The 14,794-nt window shown below is 56.5% G+C and overlaps 1 protein-coding gene and 1 long non-coding RNA gene across 5 annotated transcripts; both read left to right on the top strand.

Annotated features, from left to right (window-relative positions):
- The first annotated feature begins 590 nt into the window (after positions 1-590).
- LOC128313380 (uncharacterized) lies at positions 591-2,457 on the top strand. Of its 3 annotated transcripts, none has more exons than XM_053211743.1 (3): positions 591-941; positions 1,663-2,104; positions 2,226-2,457. In XM_053211743.1, the coding sequence occupies exons 1-3, from the start codon at positions 790-792 to the stop codon at positions 2,277-2,279; spliced, it is 648 nt and encodes a 215-aa protein (XP_053067718.1). In that variant the 5' UTR covers positions 591-789; the 3' UTR covers positions 2,280-2,457. The 3 variants fall into 3 exon arrangements, 1 of the variants encoding a protein (XP_053067718.1); XR_008294010.1 differs by having other exon boundaries at positions 593-941; positions 1,860-2,104; XR_008294009.1 differs by having other exon boundaries at positions 614-941; positions 2,028-2,104.
- An 8,779-nt stretch (positions 2,458-11,236) lies between these two features.
- Positions 11,237-14,179, top strand: LOC128313383 (uncharacterized). Of its 2 annotated transcripts, XR_008294021.1 has the most exons (4): positions 11,238-11,975; positions 12,080-12,207; positions 13,307-13,473; positions 14,055-14,179. It is a non-coding gene; the product is annotated as an uncharacterized LOC128313383 (long non-coding RNA). The 2 variants fall into 2 exon arrangements; XR_008294020.1 differs by lacking the exon at positions 14,055-14,179 and having other exon boundaries at positions 11,237-11,975; positions 13,307-13,647.
- Positions 14,180-14,794: the final 615 nt, after the last annotated feature.

Raw genomic sequence — 14,794 nt, forward strand, 5'->3', positions numbered from 1 at the left:
CCCTGATGGCTCAGAGCCTGGAACCTGCTTCCGATTCTGCGTCTTCCTCTCTCTCTCTGCCCCTCCCACGATTGTGCTCTGTCTCTCCCTCTCTCTCTTTCTCAAAAATAAACAAACACCAGGGGCGCCTGGGTGGCGCAGTCAGTAAAGCGTCCGACTTCAGCCAGGTCACGATCTCGCAGTCCGTGAGTTCGAGCCCCGCGTCGGGCTCTGGGCTGATGGCTCAGAGCCTGGAGCCTGTTTCCGATTCTGTGTCTCCCTCTCTCTCTGCCCCTCCCCCGTTCATGCTCTGTCTCTCTCTGTCCCAAAAATAAAAAATAAAACGTTGAAAATAAATAAATAAATAAACAAACAAACACGGGAAAAAAGAATTTTTTTAAGTCCAGTGTTCAAAGGAAGGGAAGAAAGATTCAGATGTTTCCAGTAGTCTAACTCTGAACCCCAGGTTTGGCCAAACAGCTCCTCTGAACTTCTGGCTTTCTGTGCTTCCCTCCAGCACGGGTCCCGTCACACGGAGTGATTTTGACATTACCCTCGTGCGCACCCGTGCGTCACGCTCCTTGAGAGTGGGGGATGGTCTTACTTAGCAACCCCACGACTTTGGAGGGAGCCTGATACCACACGGCGGGGCTCGGTCACGATTACCTGCATTGGTTGGCAACCTCCATGAGGGGGGTGTGTGTTCGTGTCTCTTCCTAGGACTCCACAGGAATCACGTTCGTGTGTTTAAGCTGCAATCAACACAGTTGTTAGGACGATCGTCGCAGCCATCAGGTGCTTGTGTTGTTTATGAAGTGCTGGGCCAGTTGCTGGGCACCGGACAACAGAACGTTCTGTGATACCGGAAAGGTCCTGTATCTGCCCTGTCCAGCAAGGGAGCCACCAGCCTCCTGTGAGCCTCTACCGTGGGGACTGGATCTCCCGCCTCCGGGAAGCGCCGGGTAAGTCCTGGCTGTGGGGGAACAGACATCCCCTTCTGTTGAGTTGACAGGCGCAGGCAGGGGGAAGCAGAACTGACCTCCAAACGGCACGGCTGGCTTTGCTCTACGAGGAGTCCCGTCCCTCCATGTCCCACCCCCTTCCTGGGACCTGGCACGTGGGCACTGATTGGACATTTGGCACTCAAGGCCGCTCCGCTCGCCAGCTCCCACCCACCTGCCTCCCTCCCTCCTCAATTAACTCAGCAGCAGTGACTTTGTTTCCCTTTGCCAAGATCGGGAGCTGGCATCCCGGCATGTGCCAGCCCCAGTGGGGTGGAGGTGACGGGCGCCACACGCCTGGCCCTGCCCCTCATTGGAGCAGCCTCCCCGCTACAGAACCTCAGGTCCCTGGGGAGCTGCCGGCTGGCTGAGCGACAGGCCCCGGGCTCAGGGATCTGCGTGGTAGTTAAGCCTGGGTTGAGTTAGTGCAGGCTGGGTTGTGGCTCCTCCCAGGATCTGCCAGGGGCGGGCAGGCAGGCAGGCAGGCGGACGTCTCCATCCTGGGAAGGGCTGGCCCGCAGCCCAGGGGGCGGGGCGGGGGTGGAGAGGGAGAAGGAGGGGCGGAGGCTTCTCTCCAGTTAACAGGGGTTGGGGGGACAGGCCCCCCCCGCCCCGCCCCGGAGTGCCTCAGAGGGCTGCTCCTGGCTCTGCCGGCTAAACCTCTGTGGCCCCTCTGTCCCAGGCCTGCCATCGAGGCATCCGTCTTCCGTGCACTCACCTGCGGGGAAGTGTGGGCAGATGAGCAGCCTCCCAAGCCCCGAGCCCAGCCCCCAAGTCCCAACCCCCGGGGGCTGCATTTTGAACAATTCCCCCAAGGTGACCCTGAAGCCGTGGTCCGTGGGCCACGTTCTGAGAACACTGCCCTAGTCCTCCCACCAGGGAGTGGCCGGGCTGGAGGGGACCCCTGCCTCAGCTCGTCCAGGCCCCGGTGGTATAGACTTGTAGACAGAGGCCCAGACACCCGAGCGGGGCGACCCATGGCAGCTGGCCACACGGTGCAGGCTGAAGTCGAGGAAAGAGCTCCAGACTCTCCTCTGCATCCCACAGCCAGGACCGAGTGCCGAGACAGAAGGCGACCCCGGGGGAGTCGTGCGGACACTCCACTGCCCCTAAACGTCCAGGAGGTGAGGTGCCTATCCAAGAGAAGGGCTGAGTCCCTGGGGACCATGCCCAGACCCCCTCCCCCCACCCGAACCACCTGACCTCGGAGAAGCCACCTGTCCTCGGCCCGTCCCAACCCTGCAGGTGACCCTTCCTGGCCCAGGTGACCCTGACCGGGGCCCAGAGGCCCTGCTCTGACAGACAGATGCTACCTGGGAGACAGGGCCAGCGCGGACACAGGACTGTGGGACAGGGTGCCTCTCAGTATGGTTCCTCTGCTCGCCCCTAAAATGGCCCCTGGTGGCTGAAGGAATAAACGACCTGGCACAAGGAAGGTTCTCCACTGTTTGTGGAAAGGGGGGAAGGGCAGGAGGAGAGGGAGGAAGGGAGGGTGGGAGGGAGGGAGGAGGAGGAGTGCAAAGGGAGGGAGGAACCATTTTCTGAAGGCTGGTGGGGGAACAGAAGGATTACTGAATTGGATCCAGAAGCCTCGTGTTTTGATCTCTGCCCTGTCCTCTGGCTGCATGGCCTCGGCTTCTCTCTCTCTCTCCAGATGGCCTTGGGGACTTCCTCTCTCCAAGCCCCTGTCTGCGTCTGTAAGGCGTGGAGTGGGCCCGGATGCCCTGACATTCGCTCTGACATTCTAGGCTCCCGGCCCTCCCCCCCAGTGCGGGTGGGATCTTCTCCGGAAATGGCTTTTCCGGCCTCTGAGCTCGGGCTCCCTAACGGGGGCCGAGGATCCCGGCGGCTGGTGGAGCATCTGCCTCCCAGCCTCGTGCAGGTGAGGTTCATCAGTAACGACAGGAAAGGATGTCAGGCTGCGTCTGAAGCCACCAGGGGCCCAGCAGCCTGCTGCGCTTTGTCATAAAATATGTTGTCACCTGGGGAAGCATCATCACGGATGAAATATTTCAGGAGACAAAAACAAGAGGTGCATTGATTTTTTCCACGAGGTCAGACAACTTCTGGGAAGCCTCTTGTAACTCAGCTGTCATGGTGCCTGTCCCCGAGCATTCGCCTAGACTGTGATGTCAGCGGCCTCTGACCCAGGCGGGCTCCCTTCGCTGATCACAGGCTGTCCTTCCCAGGGGCCCACAACATCATCCGGCCTTCCCAGACACGGAGGGAGTGGGGGGCACAAGAATGACCTGGACCCAGGAAACGCTTCCTCTCCAGATTCATCCAAATTGGCCCTGAGGAAGCCCTGCACAGGTGGCTCCGGCAGGGCTTCTGCGGATGAGCGAAATTTGTCATCAGTTTATGGCGCCCGCAGAGACACCTGCCGGGTTTCCCAGCCGGCACCCCCCGCCCACAAAGCTGAAGGCACTGTTCTAACATCCAGTGTGATCACGGCCAAGTTGAGGTAGAGTGAGGCCACCAGACTGGAGGGAATTGCCATGGAAAAGATGGCTTGTGACTCACAGAGCCCGAGGAGAGGGGCCACGTGGCGAAGAAGTGGGAAACACAGCAAGAATGTTTCTCGTGGTTTCCGTGGGAAGGGCCCAGTGGGTCAGGGTAAGCAGGTTTAGGATTGGGTACTTCGAGTAATTTCAGGGGGCTCTGGGACATAGGAGCTGTTCTCCGTTGTCTCCTACCTGGTCCCGGGATAAGTAAGGTAGGTGGTCACGGCGTGGGGGGCGCGGCCAAAGTGCGAGAGCCCAGCAAACAAGGTGGTGGGGTGTGGGTTCTGGATTGGTCGGTTCGTATCTGAAAAGTGGGTTCAGGTGAATTGTTTACAATATCTAGGGATTGGCTCTCCCTGGCCAGGGGAGGGAGGGAGGGTCCCTCTAAGGCCAGCAAAGCCCCAGATGTCAAAGTATCATGTCTGTAAAAGACCTGCGTGTTTAAGACAGAGTTGAAGGGGATGGCCTTCATTTGCATATGCAAATCAGAAGCTGTAGTGGGGCGGACACCTAAGCAGAGATTGTAACTGTTATGGGTCCTAGCGGGTGCCTTTTGGGCATGGGATGTAGGAATAAGCTGTCCAATAGGACGGCCACCAGCCACGTGTGACTCTTATTTTTTTAAATTTTTTTAATGTTTATTTACTTTTGAGAGAGAGAGAGAGAGAGAGAGTGCACTCGCAGGAGTTGGGGAGGGGCAGAGAGAGAGGGAGACACAGAATGGGAAGCAGGCTCCAGGCTCTGAGCTGTCAGCACAGAGCCCGATGCGGGGCTCGAACTCACAGACCGCGAGATCATGAGCTGAGCCGAAGTCGGACGCTTCACCGACTGAGCCACCCAGGTGCCCCAAGAGTGACTCTTAAGTTCTCGACATGCAAACTAAGACGTGCCCTATGTGTAAAAGTTGAAAGACTTCGTATGAATCAAAGATGGAAAATACCTCATTAATCATTTTCATATTGATTATGTGTTCAAGTGATAATATGCTATTTGTCTCTTTTTACTGTATCTGCTAGAAATCTGAAAATGACCTCAGTGGCTCACAAGCTTTTTCCATTGGACAGCACTGCTCTTGACCCCAAAAAAGGGACCCAGGCACACACAACTGTGTCGAAATGTAATACTGAGGGATGGGATCCTTTACTCTTTCTTTCCAGAGCTAAAAGGACCCTAGAGAAGGAGGCGATCCAGCCTCTCTGACCGCAGCCCCCAGACACCCACCCCCGCCCCCCGACACACAAACACACACAGAACTGTCCGGTGAGAAACCATAGCCTTGAAATCTACATCTTTCCCAAAGCTTCATGTTTTGACCAGCTTGCTATAAAGCTTCAAAAATAAATAAATAAATCAGGGGCGCGTGACTGCCTCAGTCAGAGAGGAGCATGTGACTCGATCTCAGGGTCGTGAGCTTGAACCTCACAGTCAGTGTAGAGATTACTTTAAAAAATTTTTTTTATGTGTATTCATTTTTGAGAGAGAGGGAGAGACAGTGTGAACAGGGGAGGGGCAGAGACGGGGGGAGACACAGAATCCGAAGCAGGCTCCAGGCTCCGCGCTGGCAACACAGAGCCCGGGGCGGGGCTCGAACTCACAAACCACGAGATCATGACCTGAGCTGAAGTCGGTCGCTCAGCCGACCGAGCCACCCAGGTGCCCCGAGATTACTTTTTTTAAGAATCAGTATACAATAAGGACAAAAATAAAACCCTTTAGCCATAATTGATTTGGAGACCTGGGTGATAGGCGGTTTCTTACACTGGCTGAGAATCCATTCTTTTAACTGGCATGAGTCTTCCTGGGGCTCTTGAACTTGCCCAAGCCGGTGCTGCTGTGGACGGGCAGGGCAGGGCTGGGGTTGGAGTTGGGAAAGTCTTCTCTAACTGGTGGGCTTCTGTGAGGTCATGTTCATGTGAGGGGCTCCGTGTCCTTGATCTGAAGTCAAAACCAGGCCCTCGTTTTGATTCCCCGACACCAGAAGCTCTTCTGACTTAGTGGCAACCTTGTCTTTGCGTGTAAGTTCACCTCCGGGCAGCTGATCCGCACTGGCTCTCGGGAAAGTTGGCTCAGTGCTCTCCTTCCCTGAGTCCTTCAGGTGGTGCCACAGCCAACTTTAAGTAATACGACGCTGACGACCCCACTGTGGCATGCTAGAGAAGATACCTGGTCTTTGTCCCCAGTTCCCCGCCACCCCCCACAGATCTTCAAAAGCACTTGGAAACTTCTAGAGTGATAGGAGCTCCTATTTGTGATGTTAATGAGCAGCTCCCGTGGCCTCTGGAGGACTGGCTTCTGCAAAGACTAACCACAGGATTAAAGGTTGGAACAGGGGGCCAGCCAGAGGCCCTGGAGGGACGGAGACAAAGTCTACTCTTTATAGTAAAACTGTACGCAAAGGTATAGCACGGTCCTGCGTTCTGGGAGTCATTTCAGTGAATCGTCAAAGTCCGAGAGGTCAGAAACCCCCATGAATTTGTGACCAGCTGGTCAGGAGTGAGGGTGGCTTGGAGACCCCCCGCCTAGAGCGGGGGCAATCTCATAAAGGACTCAGTCCTTCATTTGTGGGGTCGGACTTGGGACTGACTTGGGGTGGCCCGTGTCGGAACTGAATTACACTTCACAGAGTTGGGGTGGGAACAGGAACCTCGTGAAAAGATGTTGTAAAGATGAAATGAAGTAATAAAGGTAAGAAGTCAGCTGGGTGCCGTGCCCACACCGTAAACTTAGCACACGGTAGCGCTTCTGTTTGGCCGTCATCTTCTGCTTCTGCCTAAGGCAGGCTGAGCACGAGGACCCATCCTGGCTTCTCAATGGCTACGAGGCCTGGGGGAAGCCACCTCTTAGTCCTCTGTTTCCCCATCTGTGAAAGGAAGACCAGACAAGATCACTTCTAAGGGGGTTGGGGCTCAGGCTCCAACCTCTATGATTTAGGGGCACCTGGGCAGCTCAGTCGGTGAAGCATCCGACTTCGGCTCAGGTCATGATCTCGTGGTTCGTGGGTTCCAGCCCCGCGTCGGGCTCTGGGCTGACACCTTGGAGCCTGGAGCCTGCTTCTGATTCCGTGTCTCCCTCTCTCTCTGCCCCTTCCCTTGCTCGTGCTGTCTCTCTTGCTCTCAAAAATAAAATCTGTGAGTGACTGTGCCGAGTGTTACCTAAAAGTGTGCTTTTACCTCTCAGAGATAGAATATTCTATGGCACTCCGGGCCTTACTGATTAATAAAGAATTCTACTGCAAGAAAGAGATTAGTTTCCATAGAAAATCGTAATTGACTAGCCGTGTGCTGGTCTCCTCCGGGACCCGTGTTGAGGTTCAAACCTCAGGGGAGACCAAAGCCTGGCTTTGTTCTCCAGGTGAAAGCTTGCCCAAATTGCAGGCAAAGCACCTGGAAAATCGAGTGTTACGGAGCTAGCTCCATTCTTGAGAGGGTGTCTGTTCTCATAGACTGGAGAGATACCGAGGCCCGAGCAGCCAGGATTTGAGCAGGGATCTTCCACGGCCCACATTCCACGACCAGCCTGATTTTGAAATGCCAGACAAACCACCCAAGACTGAACGGGGCTCTGCTGAGTGTGTTAAAAGTACATTCTGATCCTTCTAAGTCCGTAGCTGTGTTCTATTCAGATCCGTGAGGACCGCAGGCACCTGTGACCCAGATTGTCCCAAGCTCCCCTTCCTCACCTTGTCGTTGCCTGTTGCCTCTTCTTTGCCACCAGCCCCCAGGTCAGACCTCCTTCCTTCTCCCCTCTGGCGCTCGCGCCTGATATTCCAAGACACCCTTTGCTTCCAGCCCAAGCTCATGCTTTGCTGAGGGCCCAGCCCCAGCCTGGAGACGCTGACCCCGGATATAACTCTGGCGCTCTCCTCACTCTGGAACCTTGTTTCATCCTGGCAGTGTAGTACAGCAGGGACAGCGGTCACTTGGCTTCCCCCAAAACAACGCAAATATTGTCAGAATCATGCCGTCTTTGTGGTACAAGGAGCCGGGGCGTCTTCCGAAAACTCCCCTTCTGTTTACCAATGGGGAAAGGGTAGTGTGTTCAGATTGGGTGGTGGCCAGCGGTGGTGCAGGCCCTGAAAGAGCTCCCCCCAAGGCAGAACAAAGAGGCAGAAGTTTATTGAATACACCGCAAAGGAGCAGGGGGCAGGACAGCAGAGGAGAGACCCTCAGCCAGGAGGCGGTGGTGAGGGGACTATAGTCACAGGACTGCGGAGTGAGGGAGTATGGGGAGATATGGAATTCTGCCTTACTTGGTAACCTTACGAACTGTGCCTGGTTGTAACTGGTCGATTATGGCCGATGGCTCTTTGGAGGTGGGTCGCCTAACAAGCCTGTTCGTGTCAGCTCAGTGGTCGGTGGTGGCCGTGGGCTCAAGGGAGAATTGCCCAAGCCTGTTGCCTAAAAGCAACCTTTACAGAAGGGACTTAAGGGGCACAGAGGGAACAACTTACCTTAGCATACATCTTCCACACGGGCAGGTGGGAGTTCAGGGGTCCCCGAGACCACCCGCAGGCTCCGTGATTCACCCTGAAGGGCTCCCAGAGCTCAGCAAAGCCGTATACTCCCATGAGGACGGCCCATTACAGCAGAAGGACACAGCTGGAGATCAGCAGAGGGAAGAGGTGCGTGGGGCCGGGGCCGGGTCCAGAGAGACCAGGCGTGAGCTTCCGGGTGTCCTCTCCCCGTGGGGCTGTGAGGACCGGGCTCGGTTCTCCCAGAACGATGCGCGACAGCACGCACAGAGTGCTGCCACCAGGGACACGCGCCTGAGCCTCGGTGCCGGAGTTTTTATCGCGTCTCCGTCGGGACTGACCGCCCACGAGGCTGACCTCAGTCTGCAGCCCCTGCAGGGTCCCGCAGGTACCGCGCAAACCCAAGGCCCCTGCGTAAATGCGCTGTGCGCAGAGGTGACCTCCCAGAAGCCGGGGGCAAGGGCCAAGCCTCTCCCTGGGCAGAGCTAACCCTTTGGATCGCAGAAGGGATCCCACGGCCATGCTTGTGGAACCTCCCCGAACGTACCAGAGCCTCTAGGCACACAGCAGGCACTTAATAATAAATGCTTAGTGAACTGAAGTCGTGTTTTCTCTGGCCCAATCAAACACGACTGTTTTCACTTCCCTCAGGGCCTATACAGATCACGGCTCCGGCAGCTCACTGGAGTCAGGAGGAAGGCAAAATGTCCCCGAGTAGCCAAAATCGGTGTCCTATGGCCCCATCCTTATCAGCCAGAACCTGGGCCTCACTCACGGTCTGCTCACTGTATCTCCTTCCTCAAAGAGCTTGAACACCGACAGTCTGGGTTTACAACCCCTAGCGCATTATAAGCAGCAAGTTGGGGGGCAGGGGGGGCAGGGAGAGAGCCAGGACAGGGGCAGACAGGAGGGAGGAGGGAGTCAGAATAAAAAACAAAAACGAAACACAAAAAACACTCGGGAAACCAAATATCACGAGTCGGGAAACCAAATATTACAACTTGCTTAGGGGCAGAAAGCTCTTGTCACTGTAGCCGCCATGGGCGTGACCATAAGCTACCCGAGGGCCGTGATTCACGGCCAGGGGCAGAGTCCTGGAGTATCACGAAAAGGGTCAGTGTGATTTATCGCTGGAGAAGGCGAGAAGGCAGGCCGTGCAGTTTCAGGAGATGGTGGCCGTTGGTGGAAAATTCTCTGGCCTGGAGAACCAGCTCCCCACCAGTGCGGGTTATGTGTTCTGTGCTCTGAGACTCCTGCCCCTCTTCCTTCTACCCGCACACGGCACTGAGATTGGACACGAGGCCTCTGGACGTGTGGCTCGCAAGCCCCGAATCCGCTTCTGTCTACAAGGCTTCCCCTCCCAGGGCGGGCCAGGCCGGGCAGGAACGGTGAAGATCATTTCTGCACCTTCAGACCTCGGGGAAGCTTGCGGTGGGTGGGGGCGGGAGGGACTTAAAGAAAGCAGATTCCTCGAATCACAAAACTGGCCGGAGTATGGAAATGTCCTGGAAACCTCTGGAGGCCACAGCCCTGGAGCCGCGGAGGTGAATGGGCCTGGGTAGACACTCAGGAGTGAATTCACCTCCCAGGGGGAGGAACAGAACGTTCTCCCATCACTTTGAAGGTCTGGGGCTCTGATTCTCAAAAACAGACCCCGGGTTCTTAGGGATGAGCCAGGCCTGAGCCGAGAACAAGGACTGGCCGGAGAAACCGAGTCTGATGGGCCCCTCGCTCCGTCTGGGAGTGTGAGGCCGTCTTCCCGTCTGAGCCTCATCCCTGACCTGGTGTCCCTCTGCTTGTCACCTCCAGCCACGCTTTCTCTCTCTCTGCAAGCACCCGCCCCGCGGTTCAGGCCTGGATCCAAACGGCCTTGAGTCTAGCCTGGCCTCGTGCCCCCCGACTCTGTCCACACGGCTCCCCGACACGCGGGTCGAGATCATTCCCGCCTGTGTGTTCCTAGCCGAACCCTCCCTGGCAAGTTCCCATTCACCTTCCCATCCGGTCCTACCCTCCCTCCCTCGCACAGACCAGTGAGAGAATCTACAGCACCAATCACCAGGAAAGGGCCACACAGCAGCACCTCACGTGTGACTTCAGGGGGGTCTTGGATGTCCCCACGGATCATCCGCCAGTCCCTGGAGCTCTGCGGACCCAACTCCAGGCCGAGATCTTGAATCCAAAGGCCCTCTCTCAAATGGGTGCCCTTGCGGCCAACCGTTGGCTTGGGGTGCTATTTGCAAGGCTGGTTCTCTGGGGAGGAAAGCATCTAAGGGCCGATGCCTGCACTTGGCCGGACCACCCCGAGCAGTGAGCAGCTCTTACTTAGGGTCGTGGGGGTCGGGCTATAATGCCACCTTCATGGCTCGCTTGCCTGCTGTGCACAAAATGCTCTTTGTTAGTTTTTCGTAAGGGTGTGTATATATTAGTTCCCTTTCTGCCTTCCAGCACGGCCAGGGAAATCCAGTATTCTTGTCACCTTTTAGCTGTGACTGTAATACTACGTTCGAAGGGTAACAGGCAGTTTTGCAAGGTAATTGTAGACACACGACCTCCTCCCAACCTCCCGACAGCCCCGTGAAACAAATAGGTAACGGCTCTTATCTCCAGCGGTAACACGGGTCGTATTACTCGTACGGAGTCCCCTGGTCGTGACACAGCCATCCCCGCTGCCCCTCCAAGGACCCTGTCCGTCTCCTCAGCTCCCCACGGGCCCTCTGCCCCTCTTCCTCTGCCCTTGACCTGCCACCTCGGGGAACTTGCTGGCCATCCCTGCCCCCCACCCTGCAGATTAGACCTTTGACTTTTCCATACTCTGTGTTCAGCCATTTCCTGTTGGTAATGGCCCCTGGTGGGAGTTTTGACGCCATGGAACTTGACAAAGGGCTGGCGTCCATCACCGGCCGCCATCGTTCCCTCTGTCCCTCCCTCTTGCCTGGGCTGGTGCAGGTCAAGGCCCTGGGGCTCTCCCTGTTCTCAGAGGGAAGTACCCTCTCCCAGAGCAGCTCCCAGAGAAGGGCGGGGGAGGGGGGCGCACAGGGAAACAGGGGTGGGGGGGTGTCCTGCGGGTCCCCAGGCAGAAAGCGCCTGTCTGGAAGGCGGTGGGAGTCAGGAGCAGGAGTTTAACCATGATGAGCCCTGGAACTCATTTTCTCCCGGTTGAGCCTCCTTCAGAGCCTCCTTATAAATGCCAGTCAAACCTTATGATTTTCCTCTTTCATTATTCAGCGAGGGGAAGGCAGATTAAAAATACATGACGGCATCTTCCAGGTCGGATGGCTCGGCGTGGCAAGGGTGTTTATCAAGGGCCCTTGTTCCTGCTGTGATGTCTGCGATATGACGCCCGGCTCCCCTCCCTCGCAGCACGCCCCCCCCCTCCCCGTCCACGGCCCCCCGCCCGCCGCGAGCCGGCCGGGCCCAGGCCTCATTGGGCATCTGCCGTCTGGGAAACGCGAACAGGGCTCCTGCCAGAAGAGGCAAGGCCTTTGTGCTTTATTGAAAGAGACAGGATTTATTTTCATTTTCCTTTGCCTCCTGTGCTTTGAGGTTCCCTAAAGCCAGGGGATTCCGGAATAAGCAAAGAAACCAGATCCCCCATAAGAGTGGCTTTCTGGCTAATTGCCTGGGTGAGGATTAACTTCAAGTCCTCTCCTGCTTTGAAATCTGCCTTCTCATTAGGCTTTGCTGATCCTCAGGTAGGACAGCTCCCACCCACCCCCGTTTCACGTTAAGGACGTTTCTAGGAATCTCACCCTTTCTTCGTACGGGGGGTTTGGGGCCGGATGGAGGGCCGTGGCGGCTCTGTTCCCGTCCCGGGCTCACCTGTGCCCCCAGCCCCCTGCTTAGGCCTCCCTGACCAGCAGACCAGTCTCTGCTTCCCCGGAAGGCGCCGGGGCGTGCATGAGGCAGGCAGTGGCTGGAGCAGGTGTGGGGCCCTCTGGAGCAGGGCTGTGCGCCACAGGGCGTTGGAACCGGCCGCACAGACTTACAAGAGCCAGTTCCCTGTTTAGTGACATTGCACAGGTAATGGTGGGAGCGTTTACACCAGCAAAGCGCAAACACCACCTTGGGAGAGCTGGCTCTTCCGTGTTCACGGCTACACCCCTCCCCCTTCCCCCCCACCATAGGACCCATGCACCTGCCAGGCACTTCCGTACAGAAGCAGAGACTAAGCAGGTGAGCTGGAACCAGGAAGAACCAGAGAGTGGGTCTGCTTTCCTGGGTAACAGAGCTGGAACTTCGAGGCTCCTGTCCGGTGAGCAGGCTTCTCTATTTACCCGAACCGATGGGACTGGGGGCTCTCGAGTAAGGCTATATTTGCAGAAGCCCCCGTGGGGGTGAGTCAGAGAGCGGTGAGGCACCCGTCTTTCCCTCAACAGCAGGCTTTGGTCTGGTGTCCGTTCCCCCACGAACAGGGGGTGTCTGGACCCAGGGTTTGGGAGTGGTGAGCAGGGGGTAGGATGGGGCACCTCTGACAGATGGCGGAGGTCCCACCCGAGGGAGGATGCAGGAACTGAGCAGTTTGGTCTCGCCCACGCTGGGCAGCCTGGGAGGGCCCAGCAGAGGAGATCAGGACACGCCCAGAGACTGGAACAGAGCAGCAGCCAACTAGGGAAGCAGCACCCAGGAGGGCAAAGGTGTCAGGCTCTCTCTGCCCGCTCTGGCCATGGTGACCAGTGCACTGTCCCAGAGCAGGGACTCACCAGCCACTTCCTGGACCCAGCTGGCTGCTGGGTGCCGGCCCAGATGAGAGATGTTCCCCGGTTCGTTCTAATTAAATGGAGGTTCTGGCCCGGCTCCCAGGAGGGCACAGCCCGGCAAAGTGATGACGTCTCTAACCTCGCCTGCCTGTCCCCCTTTCAAATTAAAGGAGTTCTAAAGTCCAATTACGGCGGGGAACCCGTTGTTTCTTTAAACCAGAGAATCTGACTCTGCTCAAGGGATATTTGCAATTGCCTCCAGCCTCCCCTGAGCTAAAAAATTATATGCTTTCTCTCTTTGCTAAATTACCATATCCTCAGATTGGTGCTGAGGGGGTCCCCGCCGGAAAACCAAAGTGTCAACCCTTTTTGCAAACTCTGAGCCTGTAATTGGTTTGGAAATACCAAGTGAATATCTAAAAAGGCTTCAAGGGGATTAATGTCAAATAACACGTCCCCTTGATGGCGTGGGGAGCTGTCGTGTGGGCATAGGTGGTGGCAGGTTGTTAATTTCAGCCCGCGGTGCAGAAACATCATTAGGATTCAGATTTGGGAACCCCGCGTCCCGAGCCCCAAAGCAGCCTGCAGGGCTGAAGGGTGCTGTGGGTCTCTTCCTGCTATACCCTCCCCCTTCCTCTCCCTTCCTCCGGACAGGCTGGAACAGCGTCAGGGCCGGCCACACCTGCACCTGCCCCTGAGCGGCCTGGGCTGCAGCATCCTCTGCCCAAAGAGTGTCTGAACGGTGTCTGTGACCAATCTGAAGACCAGTTTCTCCTCCTCTCCCACCTTGAATGGGGTCTGAGCATCCTGGGAAAGAATGGGTACTGGCACCTTGGCCAACTCATCGACTATTCCCGCCCCCCTCCCATCATCCAAGCAAAGACCTAGAGTACCCTAGATTCTTCCTAACTGCCTCGTTCTGAGACACCCCATGATCCCGCAGGCTGGGTGCTCTGTTTCCCTGTGCGAAGTAATAAATCCAATTTGTCCAACCACGGGCGCTCTCCCGGTGGTCTTCATGGGAAGCCCCTGACCCTGGCCACGTTCCAAGCGTTCAGTAGCCACACGCGGCCAACGACTACCATATTGGACTGGCCGGACGTAGAACAGTTCCATCATTGTGGAAAGTTCTATTGGGCAGCACTGTTCTACGTGATCTGATTCCCCAATTTTGGCTGTGCTGTTAACCAGCTGTGTGAACGTGGGCACATCGCACAACGCCCCCTGAGCTTTGGTTTCCTCGTCTGTAAAAAGGCAGTAACATTCGTTGCCGTAGGAGTCCATGAGATATCACTCGGTAGGTACCCGACATCGGGCCCAGTGTGGTGCTTAAAAATATGCCCACAGAAGGGCGCCTGGGGGGCTCAGTCAATGAAGCAGCCAACTCTTGATTTCGGCTCAGGTCGTGATCTCACAGATCGCGAGTTTGAGCCTCTCATCGGGATCCGCGCACTGACCGTGCGGAGTCTGCTTGGGAGTCTCTCTCTGCCTCTCTCTCTCTCTGCTCCTTCCCTGCTTGATCCCCCCCTCTCAAAATAAATAAATAAACTTAAAAAAACATATGTCCGCAGAGGCTTTGACTTTTTTTTCCCTTCTAGAGAAGCGTGAAAAAAAGCGACTCTTTTCTCAAACGTGCCTGAACTTAGGGACTCGTTTCTAATGGCTAGAATGTGGCCGACGTAACCGTGTGTCGCTCACAGACCCAGGTCATGACGGGATGGTGGCTTCTTCCTCGCCCCCCCTCTTGGATCCCTCCAAAAGTCATGTGGTGAGGGCAGCGGGCGGCCTCACGGAGAGGCCTGCGTGGCAAGACGCTGAGGCCTCGCCCAACAGCTGTGTGAGCAAGCAACCTAGGGGTTCCTTCTGCCCCAGTTGGACCTTGAGATACCGCAGCCGCGGCCAACAGCTTGACCACAACCTCCCGAGAGGCCCCCGGGGCCACGACGGCCCAACTAAGCCGCTTTCAGATTTCTGAACTTGAGAAACTCATATAACAAATGCTCGTTATCATGAGCCACCAGGTTTCAAGGTCATTTGTTACAAAGCAGCCCTTGGGTCCAGCCCACCGCGGAGGCCCCTTCCAGCCCCAGAGGGCTTTTCCGGCAGGACTGCAGGGTCACCCTGTGTCCACACTTCAGCCCC

The sequence above is a fragment of the Acinonyx jubatus genome, chromosome E1 (assembly GCF_027475565.1).
Source record: "Acinonyx jubatus isolate Ajub_Pintada_27869175 chromosome E1, VMU_Ajub_asm_v1.0, whole genome shotgun sequence".
Lineage (NCBI taxonomy): Eukaryota > Metazoa > Chordata > Mammalia > Carnivora > Felidae > Acinonyx > Acinonyx jubatus.

Coding starts and splice junctions, on each gene's coding strand:
- LOC128313380 (XM_053211743.1), top strand. CDS start 790: ATGAAGTGCTGGGCCAGTTGCTGGGCACCGGACAACAGAACGTTCTGT. Junction 942..1,662: donor CCGCCTCCGGGAAGCGCCGG/GTAAGTCCTGGC, acceptor CCTCTGTCCCAG/GCCTGCCATCGAGGCATCCG. Junction 2,105..2,225: donor TGCCCCTAAACGTCCAGGAG/GTGAGGTGCCTA, acceptor CCAACCCTGCAG/GTGACCCTTCCTGGCCCAGG.